This window comes from Thermochaetoides thermophila (assembly GCF_000221225.1).
Source record: "Thermochaetoides thermophila DSM 1495 unplaced genomic scaffold scf7180000011818, whole genome shotgun sequence".
NCBI lineage: Eukaryota > Fungi > Ascomycota > Sordariomycetes > Sordariales > Chaetomiaceae > Thermochaetoides > Thermochaetoides thermophila.
Window position 1 is genome coordinate 1 of NW_006383034.1, and position 18,038 is coordinate 18,038.

The 18,038-nt window shown below is 51.2% G+C and overlaps 5 protein-coding genes and 1 non-coding gene across 6 annotated transcripts; 4 read left to right on the forward strand and 2 right to left on the reverse strand.

The window, feature by feature from the left end:
- Positions 1 to 8: 8 nt before the first annotated feature.
- CTHT_0040290 (uncharacterized protein) lies at positions 9 to 257 on the reverse strand (the record flags this gene model as incomplete). Its single annotated transcript, XM_006694376.1, has 1 exon — positions 9 to 257. A coding segment is annotated over one exon (249 nt), but the record flags the coding sequence as incomplete, so codon positions are not given.
- Positions 258 to 4,207: 3,950 nt separating this feature from the next.
- Positions 4,208 to 5,181, forward strand: CTHT_0040300 (uncharacterized protein; the record flags this gene model as incomplete). Its single annotated transcript, XM_006694377.1, has 3 exons — positions 4,208 to 4,233; positions 4,301 to 4,596; positions 4,715 to 5,181. 3 exons carry the CDS (start codon positions 4,208 to 4,210, stop codon positions 5,179 to 5,181), a joined length of 789 nt encoding a protein of 262 aa, XP_006694440.1.
- Positions 5,182 to 7,878: 2,697 nt separating this feature from the next.
- CTHT_0040310 (uncharacterized protein) lies at positions 7,879 to 8,512 on the forward strand (the record flags this gene model as incomplete). Its single annotated transcript, XM_006694378.1, has 2 exons — positions 7,879 to 7,913; positions 7,984 to 8,512. 2 exons carry the CDS (start codon positions 7,879 to 7,881, stop codon positions 8,510 to 8,512), a joined length of 564 nt encoding a protein of 187 aa, XP_006694441.1.
- An 833-nt stretch (positions 8,513 to 9,345) lies between these two features.
- Positions 9,346 to 9,427, forward strand: CTHT_0040320. Its single transcript has one exon. It is a non-coding gene; the product is annotated as a tRNA-Ser (tRNA).
- Positions 9,428 to 10,202: 775 nt separating this feature from the next.
- CTHT_0040330 (alkaline protease-like protein) lies at positions 10,203 to 11,583 on the reverse strand (the record flags this gene model as incomplete). The annotated part of the gene is made up of 4 exons (XM_006694379.1): positions 10,203 to 10,400; positions 10,464 to 10,982; positions 11,052 to 11,237; positions 11,287 to 11,583. The coding sequence occupies 4 exons, from the start codon at positions 11,581 to 11,583 to the stop codon at positions 10,203 to 10,205; spliced, it is 1,200 nt and encodes a 399-aa protein (XP_006694442.1).
- A 4,599-nt stretch (positions 11,584 to 16,182) lies between these two features.
- On the forward strand, positions 16,183 to 17,865 carry CTHT_0040340 (glutamate carboxypeptidase-like protein; the record flags this gene model as incomplete). Its single annotated transcript, XM_006694380.1, has 1 exon — positions 16,183 to 17,865. The coding sequence occupies one exon, from the start codon at positions 16,183 to 16,185 to the stop codon at positions 17,863 to 17,865; it is 1,683 nt and encodes a 560-aa protein (XP_006694443.1).
- Between the last annotated feature and the right edge of the window lie 173 nt (positions 17,866 to 18,038).

Sequence of the window (18,038 nt, forward strand, 5' to 3'; positions counted from 1 at the left end):
ACCCTAACCCTAACCCTAACCCTAACCCTAACCCTAACCCTAACCCTAACCCTAACCCTAACCCTAACCCTAACCCTAACCCTAACCCTAACCCTAACCCTAACCCTAACCCTAACCCTAACCCTAACCCTAACCCTAACGTTCTCGATCGCTGCATAGAGTTTTTCAACGACAGAGACGAGGGCATTAAGTTCTTTGACTTTGACGTCCCTGGCCTTTCGTAGGGCCGAGAGGAAGCTGGCGCTGGCTGGCGCCATGGTTGAGTCGGGGAGCCGGACGGCCGGTGTTGGGTGACTGCTCAGGATAACCGCTCCTGAGCGGTGGGCATGTGAAAACCACCGAGTCAATGTATCCTCGAATTATTCCTGAACCGTATAGTGGGCAAGTCGAATGATTTCGCTTTCTTTGTCGATGACAACGAGCCTGCAACATACCGAAAGCATATCTTCGGCATCAGGAATCGCGATCAATTTCGTCCTCACTATCCCTGACAGCCCATGCATACTGAACTTCTCTCGCTGTCAGCTGACGTTTGGCGCAGATGATCCAAGAAAAAACATGGTTGGCAAGCTCCTTGTGATCATCCAGTTGCCCATTGATTCGCTCCATTGCATCGTTATACGCTTGATTTTGCAAGTGAGCATATACTCAATTGAATTGATAACCTATGGTATATGAACATTATAGCTTACATGCCATCTACGACACTGGCAATGCAACTAATAATCTCATATTGAAGGTCCGGATACTTTGAGACAGCGCGCCAATTTGGCATCTGATTGCGCATATATTTCTCGATGTCGTCCCTTCGGGCTAGGATCTCGAGGCAGGAGTGTCCATTAAAGGCTTCCACAATATCAGGAAAGGGCGAGATGTAGCCAGGAGGTTGACATTACTTTCCTTTGATTGAAGGCGCAGTAATGCTATAATGAATTTGGAACGAACGTTGCCGCTCATTTGGCACTGGTCTAGCGCATCAACAATAACGAAGACTCCATCCTTGTACAGTGCGGCAGAAGTATAGAACATATCTTCAAGATCGCTCAACAATGGCTGCGACCTATGCTTTTTGTGTTGCGCATATATATCCATAACTGCTGATGGCAGCGGAATCTTGTTGCTGAGCAGTTGTTTTACGAGGTTGACAATCAGTTGCTCCACGGTTTGGTCGTCTACGCGCCGGAAGTTACAGTATAGGTATGCGATGCCGCACTTTGGAGACCTAAACGGTCCTGGTATCCAGGTGGCGCAGAATTTTGGTGTTATAAAACTCCACCAAGAAGGTTTGTCCGAACCTTGATCTAGCTTTTTTGCGAGTAATCGCCTTGTGGCCGTTTTTGAGCTGACATAAATTCCAAAAGATCAAAAAGATGCAAAAAATCCTCGACTGGCTGTTCTCACTGGCTTCAGTGGACTATTCTATCCAACAAGCTGGTTTCCTTCGCCAATGACAAGAAGGCACAGGGCAGTGATTCCTGGAATCTCCTCAGTTTCGGGAATGGTATGGTCCTTGTTTTCTTCAACCATATCCTATTCCTTTTTTTCTAAGCTAACAAAGCTACTAGGTTATCAACAAAGCCAGTGGCTCTCTTCTGTCCCGGCATACCTGGTGCTGGGAAGACTATCCTTGTATCAATCATCATCGATCATCTCCAGAGGATTTCGGGAGGCCGTGACATCGGCATTGCATACCTATACTGTAATTTCCGGCGTGTAGATTACCAAACCGTGGAGCAGCTCATTGTCAACCTCGTAAAGTAACTGCTCAGCAACAAGTTCCCACCACCACCTACAGTCATGGATGCCTATACTCGACATAAAAAGTATAAGTCACAGCCATCGTTGAGCGATCTTGATGAGATGTTCCATGCTGTTGCTGCACTATACAAGGATGGGGTCTTTGGTATTATTGATGCACTGGACGATTGTCAAATGAGCGACAATGTTCGTTTCAAATTCATCAAAGTATTACTGTGCCTTCAATCGAAGGAAACTAACGTCAACCTCCTGGCTACATCCTGGCCTGTACCTGATATTTTGAAAGCCTTTGATGGACATTCGCGCCTTGAAATCGTAATCCGAAGGGACGACATCGAGATATATATGCGCAATCAGATATCCAATTGGCGCGCTGTTTCAAAGTACCCAGACCTCCAACATGAAATAATTAGTTACATTGCCGATGTCGCAGATGGCATGTAAGTCATAGTTTTCCATATAGCATGGGTTATTGATTCAATTGAGCATATGCTCACTTGCAAAATCAGGTTCCTGCTTGCCCACCTCTTCTTTGAGTCCTTGAAGAATAAACCTAGCGCAAAGCACATTCGTGAGACACTGAACAAGCTTCGCAACGACTCTCCAGGAAAGGAGCCAAAACTTGTCTTATTGCACTAGGCATATGACGACGCAATGGAGCGAATCAATGAGGAACCAGCTGATCACAGAGAGCTTGCCAACCATGTATTATTCTGGATCATCTGCGCCAAACGTTCTCTCAAAATGATAGAGGTTCAGTATGCGTGGGCTGCCAAAAACAGTTTGAACAAGCTTGACGAAACCGCAATTCCTGATGCCGAAGACATACTTTCGGCATGTTGTGGACTCGTTGTCATCGACAAAGAAAGCGAAGTCATTCGACTTGCTCACTACACAGTTCAGGAATATTTCCAAGATGCTTTAACTCGGTGGTTTCCGAACGCCCACCGCGATATCGCAAATACATGCGTATCATACCTTTCGTTTGAGGACTTTTCAGGTGGCCCAGTCAAGACACATGAGGAGGGGCGTGAACGACTTGAGAAACCTCTCTTCACCTACGCTGTTGACTACTGGGGATATCATACATCTGTTGGTTCCTTCTGCACTCCTCAGCTGCTTGACTTGATAAATCCGGAGTGGGTCAGTATGGTGGTACAACTGAGTGATATTTTTTTCAAGATCAGAGAGCGTCCTTGGCTCCTTGATGATCAGAATTTGAGTTCGGAGTATTTGAGACCATCTCAAAATGCGTTTCACCTAGCTGCTGCCTATGGGCTCAACGATCTAGTTAAGCTACCCCTTATGCAGGCCCAGGACATTGACCCAGGCCGGCAAGACAAGGAAGGCCGAACGCCTCTGGGTTGGGCTGCAGGAAATGGACAAACGGAGGTTATCAAAACTTTGTTATGGGCGAGTTGACCCAGACCGGCAAGACAAGGAAGGCCGAACGCCTCTGAGTCGGGCTGCATGGAATGGGCATACCGAGGTTGTTAAAACTCTGTTATGTGATGGGCGACTTTGATCAATAAAATAGTTGGGACAAATCTTGATTTGGTGGCATTCTTCCCGATATTCCTAAGCTATCTGAGATTTAAAATCAGTCCTTTTTTGCATAGAGATCCGCGTTGCACTTTACTTTTCAACTTTTGACTGTCCCAGTTGTTGTCAAGTTTTTAAGATGTTCGGATAGTAGATCATATCTTATTTCTCTCAATGGAAACCTTAGGAACAGTCTCGGAAAATTTTGTAAGCTGAATCGTTCGAAGTTAGATATTGCCTCATTTTTGCCTAATTGTTTGACGGATATCATTCCATCCTCCTAAACAAAGCAAGCTCTGAGCGAAGCGTGAATTGGGAGTAAGTTCCCAGTGAGCTATGCTGAAATCTCGATGAAATACAATGCAAGTTGTGTGATTCCATGGTGTCGTGAGATAGCCTTGAAGGTTGTGATTAGGCTATAGAATCTGAAAGACAGAAGGTCTTATACAGATTGTTCGACGCTGTAGTCATCGGCTTTGGCAAATAGCTAATGTATTGCGGGCTGAAAAATCCTGTGATGTGATGATCCAGACAGAACCCTTAAGATGGGTTCGAGACATGCTGTTAGCTGCAAGTGACCGGTGTGGTCACCGCAGACCTACCTCGGTCAGCCAACCTTTCCCTCTTCGGATTATCGGAACTGACCAATCAGAGGAAGAGCTAGTGGGATAGACCAATCTGAAGTGGTTATCCCGAGCAGTCACTTTCTCATCACCGATGCACAGGTACTCAAAGAACGAGCAATCATTAGCTCCAACTCCTCAACCAAGCGGATTGGCCCTCCGGACTTCTCAAAAGCATCTGATCCCACCACTCACAAACGACAGGCTGAAGCCCCCAGCCGCCGGGCTTTCCTCATGTTGGACCGTAACCACCCAGACTGGCGGTTAGCGACTCCGCTGGTGTCATGACCCTTCTCGTCGAGAAAATCGGGTTCCCGCGTGTGGACATCTCCAGAATCTACCCCGTTAAATCCGAATTTTGCATCGAACTATCAAAGATCTCCCTCAGGGAGCAGCTCGCTCAGAAGCTGCGGCCCACAACCTCATCAAGCCCGAAACGGTACTCACGTCTACATTCTCACAAATGTCCCGGAATCCATCAGGGCCTGCGGCGGCAGCGACCGCTCAACCGATCCCCTCATAGCGGAGGAAGTTGAAGTGATCACAAAGCAGAAAGCTCAGGTGCATCCTCTCAGTACACCAGCGTCCTACCTGTTCATTCTCAAGCATAAGGCTCCCCCAATCTCAGTCTTCGGTGGTTTCGACCCGTCTAAGTTTCTCCCACATAGACCACGTATTACACCTGCTCTAAATGTTTCAGCTTTCATCACGACGCCAAGTGCCGCTATAACCCAGTTTGCGCGGCCTGCGGTTGTCCTAGAGGCCACTGACAACGCAGACCCATCCCGCAGTGCCCGAACTATATGAGCCCCGCGACTCCGGCTGCCAAGACTGCCCTACCAAACCGAAGGTCTCGCAAGGCAAAGTCACAAAGCCCACCAAGGAGCAACGTACCTCAATTAGAAGGGAGGGCCGTGGTGCTTACCGGTCCATACTTAGGAAGTTAGACGCAGACCGCGACTCCCAGGAATTATCTCAGCCCACCACCGCCCTCTCTGAGTCCATGGACACAGAAACCCTGCCAAGCTGGCCATTGCACCAACCACCTGAGGCTATGATGGAGGCTCAAGCAATCATCACGAACGTCGAGCATGACGCCAGGAACCTCACTGACCCCCGTACCTCTGGCAGGGCTCCAGTATCGACATATGACTACCCCGATGGTACTTGCTCTCCCGAGATTCTCCTGAAGACAGTGCCATCCTTGACGAGCGCCAACATATCCGCAGAGGACCTGTCGGAGACACCATCGTCGTGAGGCATTAGACATATGCTACCCTCCCTGAAGGTCATCTCGGCCAACGTCCAACGCTCCATCGCGAACACAGATGGAGTGTTAGAATTAGCAGCAAGAAGGAAGTGCCAGGTCGTCTGCATCCAGGAACTGCCTTAACTTTTAGAAGAATTCGTCGTCACCCCGGCTTTGCTACAATAGCCCTCGATGGTGAAAACGCCCGCGTGGCCATACCTTGACCGTTGATTCACAGGCAACCAGATTTTCCCCTCAGAATACTCCATCGGTATTTCTCTTCAGGCAGTCACTATCATTAAGGTTTACCTGCACCCAAGATTAGACAGAGCCCTCCAGGCCTGGACCCGGCTGAAATCGCTGCGCCTCACACAACGGGCAACAGTCGTCGGAGACTTCAACATGCGCCGCCCACCCTGGGACTGTAACGGGGGACTTGGTCTAGTGTAGGCAGGAATCGACAGTGTCAAATGGGTCAGATGATAGCCACTGGCGATGTGGGTTGCACAGCAAAGTCAATTGATACGCGCAATAATCTTTCTTGGTTCTCAGTGTCTTTGGGTTAGGGAGAGGAAAACCAAGAGAAGTCCATCGTGTCCGGGCAGCTTCCTTTATGGAATCCTCTTGCCCTTGTGGGTGTCTCGGCCTTTCAGGCTTTTCAAAGGTCTCGTCCTCCTGCCTCGGCTATCTGGCTCGTTTGGTCGTGGCTTCATATATCTTCCGGAATCAACCACGTATTTGTGTTGTCCACAATCATTCTATCTCTGTCCCTCGTGTTGGCAGTAGGGTACACCTTTTCCTTGTACTGCCGTGTCCGTGTGACAAACTTGGTCTGATTTTCTGTTTACCGGCGTATTTCGTGAGACGTGATGCATTTTCCCTGGTCGGCAAGGGAAGGATCGACAACTGTGACCAGATATCCTTCACTTTCCCGCGGCTGGACGTACCAGGAGTAAATCTTTGCTACAAGAATGCTACATTTGGCAAGAAACTGCTTTAGGACGGCCTTGAGGATCCCGCCTGTCAGTGCTGTACGCCAGAGATCAACATTGGATCATTGGTTCCGCTCTATCAGACAAAGAAATCTCTTGAGTCTTAAGAGTGGACGCAAGTCCTCGAGGTTCAGAGCACTGGTGCCCCTGATCTGTTGCACACAGAATGGCTCTGGAGAAAAGTGGTAGCTCAGTATTCACCACTAGAGATGAATGTCAAGTCGGATAAGCTACCTGCTACATCGGGAGTGGCCGATAACTTCCAGGAAAAGACTGGTTAGGATTACCTTGCTGTCTTATGGAGAGAAAACCTTCTTTTGGATTTTTGCTGGTATCTCCATGCTGGAGTTGTGAGTGATATTTTCTCCTAGGGATCGGATTTCCGGCACTTACTGAGTTGGTCTTGGACATCGCTCAACCGATTGACAGGTTGGCAGGCCGTTCTTTCCATTCTTGGACTACTGGTGGTTCACTACGGTTGCAAAGCACGCTAGGTTCATTGATGCTGGGTGCAACTTAGCCAGCTTCTCCCCCATGGGCAATTTGAGATGACTTTGTGGAGCTTGAGTCCTCTCTTTAGTCAGTAGAGCATGCACCTTGGGAAAGCTTCAATCATACAGGGATACAGCAGTCCGCATCTTCTGGGATCTGCCAAATGACTCGCATGACAAGACTCCTCTTTCCCTACTTCTTATCGTTAGCTTGTTGCAGAAGGAGGAACCAGACGGTGTGACGATTGTAACACATTTCACATATCTTCCACTCATTTTCGCTCATGGAGCTCAGGGCTCACCGGACATAGTTCGGGTTAGACTGCTCGAACTAAGGATCGTGGAGGGCAGATCAATAACTTGTGAGGTTCTAAATGCTCCATCTTAGAGGAGAATAGAGACTGGTTGACTATCTGACAGGGGCTTGGTTAGTATCATTCAACATTGCTAGTCGACATGGTTGCATCACGCAAAAATCGGCCATAGTTGGCAGAAACTCTCCAGAAATAGCATCAATAAGTCGATACTCCGCGTTGCCGACCTGGTCCTCCTCGACGCTCATCCATGGTTTAACAACGAAATATTCGGAAGCTTTTTCGGGCCCTTCCATACAAGGAAAATACTTGGAACGTTTACATGCGTTTTGTTATTTATAGTACCGGATAGATTAAACTGCCCCGAGAAGTGGCACGTCAGTGTTCGCGGCAAAATTAACGTCGCGGAAGATGATACCCCAGCCAGGACCATATTGCAACATCAATATACATACTGCTGCATCATCCACGCACTAAAGCTTCTGGTCCATGACTACCTCTTGTGACTTTCAGCGACGCACAGCTGCAAGCATAGACTACGAAATGCGGCGAAGGGGCCACGAAGGCAACGGAACTCTCCCAAGAGCCAGGATACAATGGTGCAGTGGCGACAACACTGCGTTCAGCTCCTCGCGATCCCGTTACATGCTCCCAATCTGGAAGTTCCGGAATATACCACATCAATATACAGACTGGCCAGCAATTGCGATGCCAAGATGGTCTTGACTTCCTCTCTTCCACGAGTTGACAGATCCGGGTATTCTGGATATTGCTATATAAGAACCTTGAGCTTTTCACAACATGACTTGACTTTTCAAGGCCTGAAAGTTAACCATAAGCCAAGCTGCAAACTGACTTGTCGTGAACTCCGGGCATAACTTCACTGCGGTTGGAGAAAACTCATTCAAAATGCGCGCGGTTCTTCTCCTTGCACTTCTAGCCAAGTAAGACTCCCTCTGCGTTTGTACTTGGTCCCACGACACAAGTCACACCAATTAACCATCCTTCCCACAGCATCGTCCTGGGTCAGATCACCCTGACCCCGTCAACCATCCGCACTGGTCGCACGAGCGTCTTGCCTACTCAAACCGTGACCGAGACTGTCACCACCACGGAGGTCAGCACGACGACCGAAACGACTACCACAACGGAGAGCTACATCCGCCACGAGACCGTTACGGCTACAGTGACTACGACGAAGACGTCGACAGCCACCAGGACCGCAACTGCGACGCGCACAGTCACTTCCACTCGCACAACCACCTCCGTAAGCTACAGCACTATCACCAGCGTTAGCCTGTCTACAGTCACAACCTGCCCGTCGTCCACAACCCGCGCAGCCTCCTGCCCGACCCTGACCCGCACCGCGACCGCCTGCGCCACCTGCTTTGTGCCCCAGTGCACTACCACGCAGACCGTGACTAGGCCGTGCGGGTGTGCGGCGCTGCCGACAGCGACAGTGTCGTTCCCTTGCAGCCAGAGCGATTCGTGCCAGAAGATTGGGTGCACCACTGTCTATAACATTCAGACAGCCGCTTGCTAAGCACCTAACATGATAATTGGATCAAGGAATGACGTATCATTATGGTCCTAAGGAAAGCGCAGTGTCGGCTCTCGGCAGTGTATATACCTACAGTGTGCTGTGATACCCTGAATTGACACAGCACTTACTGAACTACGTTCTGAGTCTGTTTCTCTTGGTTTATTGTCCTAGATTCTTGGAAACCTGTGTAATCTCAGACAATTGATGTCAGACAGCTCATATCGCATGCAAGAAGTTGTGCAACCCCGTTCCTGCAAATGAAGGCATCATTATATTACTCGACATCTAGTTAGATAGCTCTTGCTCGCTGTCGTCGTGGGCACGACCTAGCATCCTCAACGGTGGAACTGGTCGAAAAATAGATCCAATCCAATCCCAATCTGTCAGTCTCAAATTTGTGACCATGCAAGGCGCGGATCGTTTTCCGTAATGAGGGATGCAACTTACTAATAGCTCAAGACAGCGTTTTGGATACGAGTTAGTTACCCTATTACTGTAGATCCGTTTAAGTTGAAGATTTTCTTTGCGATTTCCTTGAGGTTTAGTCTCCTGGACTTACCATTATCAGAACCTTCGGCCATTGATACAGTCCTTGACAACTAGCACTGTAACAGGGCTTGAGATTATGCAATCTAGTTCAACCTTGCCATCAGTTAGTAACCAACTCCTAGAGACTTGTATATAGCTTGGTGCAATTACAAGTACCAGAAATATGTCAAATCAGCTGATAACATGTGACTTCTCGTCGTCGCAAGTTGGGTTTTTGCAAATGCTCAACGCAAGACCCGTCGCATGTACCTACAACTGCCTTATTTGAATGTGGCGAAGCGGAAGGCGTGGTGGCAGAGTGGTCTAATGCGCAAGACTAGAAATCTTGTTCCTTCGGGAGCGCCCGTTCGAATCGGGCCCACGTCGACATTCAGCACTGCACACTACGATTGTGGCTAGGTTTTTGTGATTTTTTCCTCAATCCTGAGGAAACCAAAATGCAGACCTGGGATTGAATTTATTTTTCGACCGGTTCCACCCTTAAGATTCAGGGGCAAGTGGAGTCAAGCTGTTCGCCAGCAAGACCCCCCTTTTCTCCTCAAGCTCTCTCACCATCATAGCTTCGACAACCACAGAGAAAGACAATTCCAATGCGCAAGGCTTATCTCTGGTTAATTGTTTATCGTTAAACAAAGACTAGTCATGCCAGCATTGCTCTTAAGCCTTGAGGACTCGTGGCTTAAGGAACTATGCATTGGGACATGGAGAGGAAGTCCTCAAGAGGGTTCATATGACACTTCAGGCCACTTGCAAATACACTCGAGATGTGTATGGAAGAACAGAAATTACCTCATCATTTCGTTCCTCTATGAAAGAAGGCGATGGTTGGCCACCCCATCTGCCTCAAAGGAACTTTATGATAAAAGTCTGCATACACAAAATAACAAAAGCTATGGACATGAAGGTGGAGATGTGATTTTGGGCTGCATTCCTCTCCCAGTCTTATCCCATCACAATCTTTTCTGATTCCCTCGTCTATTGGATGACGCCATCCATTCTTTAAGTCTGGTCCAGACTCCTCTGGTTACTGACGCAGCCCAACTGCCAGCGTCAAAGAGGAAGGCGTGCGTGCTGGTAGGTTATTGACGCAATCCTTTGCTGCGTGAATAACTGACTCGGATGCGGTAGGAGTTTCAGCCGTTTAGGAGGCGTTGGGGTTGCCATTGAAAGCAAACTTGTTGGTGGTGCTGCTGGGGAAGCCGCTGATGACACCAGAGAGAGCAGTGTTCTTGATGTAGGTGCAGAGCGCCTCACCGCCCATCTTGCCCTTGAGACCCATGATATAAGCGCCGAGACCAGCAACGTGGGGGCTGGCCATGGAGGTGCCGGAGATGGTGTTCTTTATGCAATGTTAGCCATCACGTGGAGCTGGTAGCTAGGATGTTACGGTGACCAGGCTTACCTTAGCAGTGGTGCTGCCGATCCAGGTGCTAAGAATGTTGGAGCCAGGAGCCAGGACATCGACGACGCTGCCATAGTTGGAGTAACTGGCCTTCCTGTCGCTGCTGTCGGTGGCGGCAACAGTGCAAGCCTTGGCGGCAGAGGCGGGCGAGTAGTTGGCAGCGTTGGCGTTGTCGTTACCGGCGGCGACGGCCAGGAAGACACCAGCATCGACAAGGGCGTTGGCAGCGTTGTTGATGGAGGCAGAGTAGCTGCCACCCAGGGACATGTTAGCAACAGTGCCGTTGGGGCAGTTACGGTTCACGTGGTCGCTGGCGACGAAGTTGATGCCAGCAACGACGCCAGAAGTCGAGCCAGAGCCGCTGGCGTTGAGGACCTTGACGGCGTAGAGCTTGGTCTTCTTGGCAACACCATAGGTAGTACCACCGATGGTGCCAGCGACGTGGGTACCGTGGCCGTTGCCGTCTGTGTTAGAGTTGTCAACGTAGTTGGCGGCGAAAGTAGCACGGCCACCGAAATCCTAGGAAAGTTAGCACGTGCCTTCTTACTCTCTCGGGTAAGGCAAGGCCGAGGGCATGAAGTCACCTACAGAGTGAGAGGTGTAGATACCAGTGTCAATCACGTACGCGCAAGTACCCGCACCAGCGCTGTTGTCATAGACATAGGTGGTCTTTCCAGAGGTCTTTTGAGAAATCCGGGCGATACCCCACGGGGCGTTGGTCTGGGAGACGTATGCATTGATGGTGTAGACGGCCTCCTGCTCGACGTACTCGACCTGTGCAAATGTCAGGAAAAAGGCCGCATCCAGGAGCTTGAGCACCTACCTCAGGGAGAGAGCGAACGGCATCAAGGACCTTGTCGTCGAGCTTGCCGGCGAAACCCTTGAACCGGCGCATCTTGTAGATGTGGTCGGTCTTGCCCTTGATGCCGACCCTGGAGAGAACCTTTTCCAGGGTATCATCGGAGTAGCCCTCCTTCAGCTTGATAATGTACTTTCCAGGGATGACCTCACCGGCGCGGGCCTCGAGGATAGGGGCGCGCCTGTCGATAGGACCAGCCGGAGCAGGAGCGGCCAGAACAGCCGGGAGGAGAGTGGCAAGTAGAGCAGTCGAGAAGTGCATTGTGTCGGCGTGGATCGGGAGGATGCAGAACCTAGACTGGAACCGAAGAGATGGGATGTTTGGCTGCTGTCGATGTTGTTGTCGTCGCTGGTGCTGAGACAAGTTCCAAGCCGTTGGACGACGGGGAGCACAGTTGATATTTATCTTCGAGCATACTCTGGTTGAGCTTGATGCATTACAACTTCACGCCGTGCGCCATCAACACACATGTCTTCAACATCGTTGTTGACCTGCCGCTTTTGTCGTTGTGCCTCCAGTACCGGGGGTGCCAGACAGCAGCAGACAGGCACCATCCTGGCCGTTGCCCAACCGGCTGGAGTCACTGGAGGATAGGAGGAAACCGTTCGACATTACTGAGGGCGTCTTAATGCCCACGGCGCCCACGGCGCCCACTGCGGGCTGAGTCGAACAAAACGGCAGGCCAAAAGATATGAGGAGACACACCTTCCCGGTTCGGTTCCTTAACCGTGGGCCATCTTGGGGCTCCAGTGGTCTGCAGCGAGCGTGCGGGTGTTCCCGAGCGATCCGCGTAGATGGCTGGAGAGTGGGCAGATCTTGGAGCTAGACTCAGTGGGGTGGGAGCTCTCGCCCACCGACACAAGCTCTGCCAAGAGCTCTCGCGCGCTTGCGGGACGCCAGCTACCTGACTTAACGGGTTTAACGCGATGAAGTGCCGGTCGCTCTTTACGCCACACCTTCTCGAGATTTCAGGGGGCTGCGTCTAAGCTGGAAGGAGAGGAGAGACTAGAGGAGGAGTTGATAACCGGAGCGGGTATCAAGCCCAGCATTCCCACGCCGTTTGAGCCGTGAGCGCCACTAACAGCTGTTATCCATATCTGCATCATCAGCGGTGATCATGGGCTTTCTGCTTTGTCCGGCGTGGGCAGCAGACAGACGAAAAAAAAATTCCAGGGCTAAGGCTGGATAGCTGTTAGGGCGCAGAGGTATAGGATAGCACAGCATCCATGAGGACAAAGAAGGATGATCCTGGATATGAAGGATTGCTGGTAAACGACTCATGCGGCACAGAACCATTGTCTGAGTCTGGAAGTCTTGGCTGTTTGAGTTCAGCTTGGTGGCTGACAGTTCGCGACCATTGTTTGGGACTGGCTGGGAGCCATCCTTGGAAATCGTAACGCTGTACCTTGAACATGGTTGGTATAGCTCAACTTCAGACGATTGTTTTCTTGACCAGATGGATCCAGAGCCTTGCAGCAGCAGAAGAGAGCCTCGGAGATTGTGTTGATCAGGTCAATGTTAAGGAGTTGATAGCGCGGTATCTTCATTATTACGTACTTTATCGACATCTGCAATGCTTTGTCCATCGTCATATTCATATCATAGGAAGTGAAAGTCTCGGACATACCTTTCTCGAAGCAGTTCTGGCCAGGTATCATGAAAAGTCAGGTATTGAGATCAAGACCCCACGTGTGAATCTGCTGATTTGACTGCCCGCTGCGGATTGTGGAAAACATCTAGGAGGGGCCGCTGGCGATTTGATGGCCAATTCCAGCATCAGCCCCACGAACGACCCAATCATGAGGACTGCACGTGTGCTCTCCGTAGGCAGGAAGGTTCACGCGATAGAAACAAAGAGGATGTTGCTTGTGAAACACAGCAACAAACATGGCTCGTTTGGGACCAGTAGGTCATGCAAGCCATATCTCAATGTAACTTCGCCAGGGGGCAGCCCTCAATCGTACAATTGCATTGGTCCACAAGGGTCGGCAGGCAAAGCGTTGTCCTCGGGAGTTTCCTAGTCGTGGAATGGGGATGGTGGGGAAGAGCTAGCATGGCTTTGGGGGAAAAGAGTAGAATGTGCCGATGCGCTAGGCCTAAGGCGGTCCAAGGGACCGCCAGGATGGGGCCTTTGCGGCTCTGGGGCCGTGGAGGCCGACCGCCCATGTACAGGCTGGGCAGGTGGTAATGAGGGCTCGGGCTGGTCTGGGGGACTAGGTGAATGTAAGCATCATGACGGCAACGGCATGCCGGATCGCTGCCAGCGTTACGGTGACGAGGTAGAGCGTTTGTCCTCACCTATGAATGGCTTGAGATATGGGCTTTTTAATCTGCGAACCGGAGAACCGGGTTTTCCTAGCTGCAAGCAATGGGAAGCCAAGCGCAAGTGCATAATGTTGATTATACAGGCTAGACGCTGGTTGAGTTTAGCTTCTTCGCTACCAGCGACTCAAGTACTGACAAAAGGCACAACAAAGGCTCATCAAGCCAGGCGGTACAGCGTCACAAACTCCAACATCTCCGTTCCTGCATATGGGTACCTTTCTGGCCCTACTGTATGCTGTGCTTCCCCGGATTCTCTGACATTCCCGGGTGCCCGGTGTCATGAGAATGGACATATGGTAGGCGGTGAACACAGCAGCAGTAGCACCACAGCAGCTATCCCACCGTTGCATCGGCCAATGGGTCACTGCATTGCTGCTATTACCCCTTATCGCCGCGGCCTTCCACATCGGGAAACGGCCCAACTGGAGTCTGCTGGAACACTCTGGCCGTGGAGTGGTGGGCGCTGCTTGGCTCCGATAACATCATCGGAATTCGCGCACGCGCCCCTCCCAGAATGTTGACCTGAGCCCGCCCTCTGGGTTATTTCACATTGCGAAAAGCCATTTTCAGAAGCCGTTGAGGGAAACTTTGCGCCATGGAGTCCTGACAGCCTGCTAACAACTGCCTGATCGAGATTGGTAAGCCGTGTCTCGTGCTACGCGAGGTTCACAACAGTTAGGACTCCTTCTTCTTGGCACTGGCGATGCGGTCGTTCTTGAAGAAGGTGACATTTGTGATGTGGGCTGAACCCGTATTGCGTGAGCCGCAATGTGAAATGTCTGCTAAAAATACTGGCGTGTGCGTGGGAGAGTTCAGCCGGCGGTGTGTCGATACTGAAACATAGCATGCGGATGTGTTTTGTCGACAAAGTGTGGCCACTCTTTTCTTGCGATAGTCAACATCGCGGCGGTTTTCTGTGATGACCTCGGCTGAATCGGGCATGAGGAACTGAACTGCAGATGGGCAGTGGATATAATGTAAACACACCTCAAGACACAGTGCTCATAGTGAAACCAGCTTAAGAAACACAAACCCTTCAGCCTAAAAAACACCCGTGAGGGCTTACCCCGTGCGTTTCAACACGTCAGTAAATGCTCTCAAGGAAAGTCCGCAGCTGGTGTTCGTAACATCATGATGGCGAGGGGGGATTTCACCGTAGACCCGAGAACTGAGAGCCCCCTTGCGCGAACGAAGTGGCATGAAGACGAGTCAAACTTGACGCCGAGAGAGATCGCCGGTCCTATCGTGGAACTAAATATCGACGGCCAACGTTGTCGAAACTCCATTTGGAGGTTTAGAAACGATAAGCAATGACGAAGTCTGGCCCACTAGGAGACAAACACAGCTCTAAGCTCTTAGGATGAGCCGCCTGGCTCGATAACCGACTTTAGCTGGGTCCAGGTGTCCTAAGCAGCCGCCATGCCGAACTTTCAGTATCAGGGAGGTGTTATAAACCGAATTTATGACTGCCGGAGACAATGCTGTGCCGCTCATTGACGGATTGTGAGGGACGATGATAGGCAACTATACGGGTTTGGCATCGGTGACAAAGGGGCTTGTGAACGCGGCCATTGTGAGAAAAAGATTCTGGGGCTCCCCTTAGGTGCTCGAATCCTCTCGAGTCATATCCAGGTTCGATGCGGTTGATACACCATTAGGGAGGGCGTCTCACAAGGCCATATTGGACTTAATGGGGATCGACTGCGGATTGCAAGGATTGAACAAGTCTCGTATCCTGTGAGTTATGATTGTTAAACTGATGGGACATAAGAGTTGTTAATGCGAGTGAGGGACGAATCAATTTGTAACTTTTCTTGCATGAGAGGTGAGAATAACTCATGGATAATAAGAGCTGTTGTGATGGATGAAAGAAGGGAGAGGGCAAGAGGGCTGCTCTAGCTTGGCTGATGCAAATTGGCCAGGCCGCACAACTTTGCAAAGGTATTCAAGCGAAAGGCGAGGGGCCCATCTTTTGCTTACCTATGCAGAAGCAACAGAATCAAATGTCAGGTGAGCTGAGCTGCAAGCAAATGCTGAAGGCGAGGATATGGCTACAAAGTTGGCGATGACGCGAGCGGGCTGGCTGGAAGGGGATGGAGACAAAATTGTGGTGTCCCCATTCCCACGCATCAAAAACGTTGTAAGCAGTCGATCGCATGGAGAAGTGATTCCCAGATCGTCGCCAGTGCATGCCATCATCGAAGCATGTCCACTGCTTGTTGATCCCAAATGTTCGAAGTTGGAGGGAACTGGGCTTTGACGACAAAAAAATAATTCTGGCAAATTGTAAAAATTTGGAGACCTTTGGTTCCTGTCAGGGGGATGAGCTGAAGTAAACAAGCACCAAAATTCATCGCCGACGGTAGCCGCGAAATCACGTGTTAACCCTAACCCTGAATCCCAAGACGGAAGCTCGAACGGTTGTGAAACAGCCAACGGCAACACGCAGAGCTCCCTGCCTTCCAACCAAAGAAGCAGAGGAACGGTAACTATTAGTGATCTTAGTGCCCTTTAACTTCCAGCACACCTTCCCGAATGCCCCGCACGCCCCTCACCATTCCACCACATCTCCTTTTCCCGGGAAGGTGCCTTGATTGTTCGCTAAGGGGATTCCTCTTTGCGAACTTCTCCTCCCTCCGATCAATCAACACCGCCGCCGCTGCTCGCGTCCTTCCATCGCAGATCCCCACCCGACGCCGAACTTCTCACAACAACACCAGCCCCGCGACTTTTAGCAATCCCCGACAACCCTACCTGACCGACGCGATCCGTGCTCACCAAGCTCGCAAGATGGCTCCCCAGCTCAACGGCTATTTCCAGCAGGTTGACGCCCTTGCCGATGCCTTTATCGAGAGGCTGCGCCAGGCCGTTGCCATCCCTTCCATCTCGGCCGATCCCGCACGCCGGCCTGATGTCGTCCGCATGGCCAAGTTCCTCGAGTCCGAGCTGATTAAGCTTGGTGCTCAGGTCGAACTTCGTGAACTGGGGAGGCAGCCCGGTTCCGATGTCAACCTCCCTCCCGTCGTCCTCGCCCGATACGGCAACGACAAGAACAAGCGCACCATCCTCGTCTACGGCCACTACGACGTGCAGCCGGCCGAGAAGAGCGACGGCTGGGACACTGAGCCCTTCGAGCTGACTGTGATGCCAGATGGTCGCATGTGCGGCCGTGGCGCTACCGACGATAAAGGTCCTGTTCTAGGCTGGCTGAACGCGATCCAGGCTCACCAGGCCGCCGGCATCGACTTCCCCGTTAACCTGTTGATGTGCTTCGAGGGTATGGAGGAATACGGCTCCGAGGGCCTGGACGACCTCATTTACGAGGAGGCCAAGAAGTTCTTCGCTGATACCGACGCCGTCTGCATCAGCGATAACTACTGGCTTGGCACTGAGCGTCCTTGCCTGACCTACGGCCTACGTGGCTGCAACTACTACAACATCGAAATCTCGGGCCCTGGCGCTGATCTTCACAGTGGTGTCTTTGGTGGCACCGTAGAGGAGCCCATGACCGACCTGGTTCGCATCCTGTCCTCGCTGGTCGACACCAACGGCAAGATCCAGATCCCTGGTATTTACGAGCAGGTCGCTCCTGTGACACCCGAGGAGGAGGGTCTGTACGACGACATCTCCTTCAACATGGAGACGCTGTACGAGTCGCTGGGCAGCAAGACCACGATCTATGACGACAAGAAGAAGACGTTGATGGCTCGCTGGCGCTTCCCCTCGCTGTCCATCCATGGCATTGAGGGCGCTTTCTCCGGAGCCGGCGCGAAGACAGTCATCCCCGCTAAAGTCATCGGCAAATTCTCGATCCGTACCGTCCCCAACATGGACATTGAGAAGACCAACGAGGCTGTCTCCCGCTACGTTGAGGCGGTCTTCAAGTCGCTCGGTTCCAAGAATACCATGAAGGTCTATCCCCAGCACACGGGCATGTGGTGGGTTGCCAGCCCCAACCACTGGAACTTCACTGCCGCTGCCAAGGCGATCGAGCGTGTCTGGGGTGTCAAGCCCGACTTCACTCGCGAAGGCGGCAGCATTCCCGTCACGCTCACTTTCGAGAAGGCCACTGGCAAGAATGTGCTACTCCTGCCCATGGGCAGCTCAACAGACGGTGCCCACTCCATCAACGAGAAGCTCGACAAGCGGAACTACATCGAGGGCATCAAGCTGCTCGGCGCGTACCTCCATTACGTTGCTGAGGAGCCCATGGAGTAAGCGCGTTGTTGACGTGGGGGGGGATGGTGTGTAGGGGTTTTGAATGTCATAGTTCTTGTTAATACCCAGACAAGTTGATATGATGAATGAGACAATATAATGAACGATGACATGTGATGGAGGCTTCTGTGCCATTGAGGTGTCATTGTACAATAGAGTGCCCATGATGATGT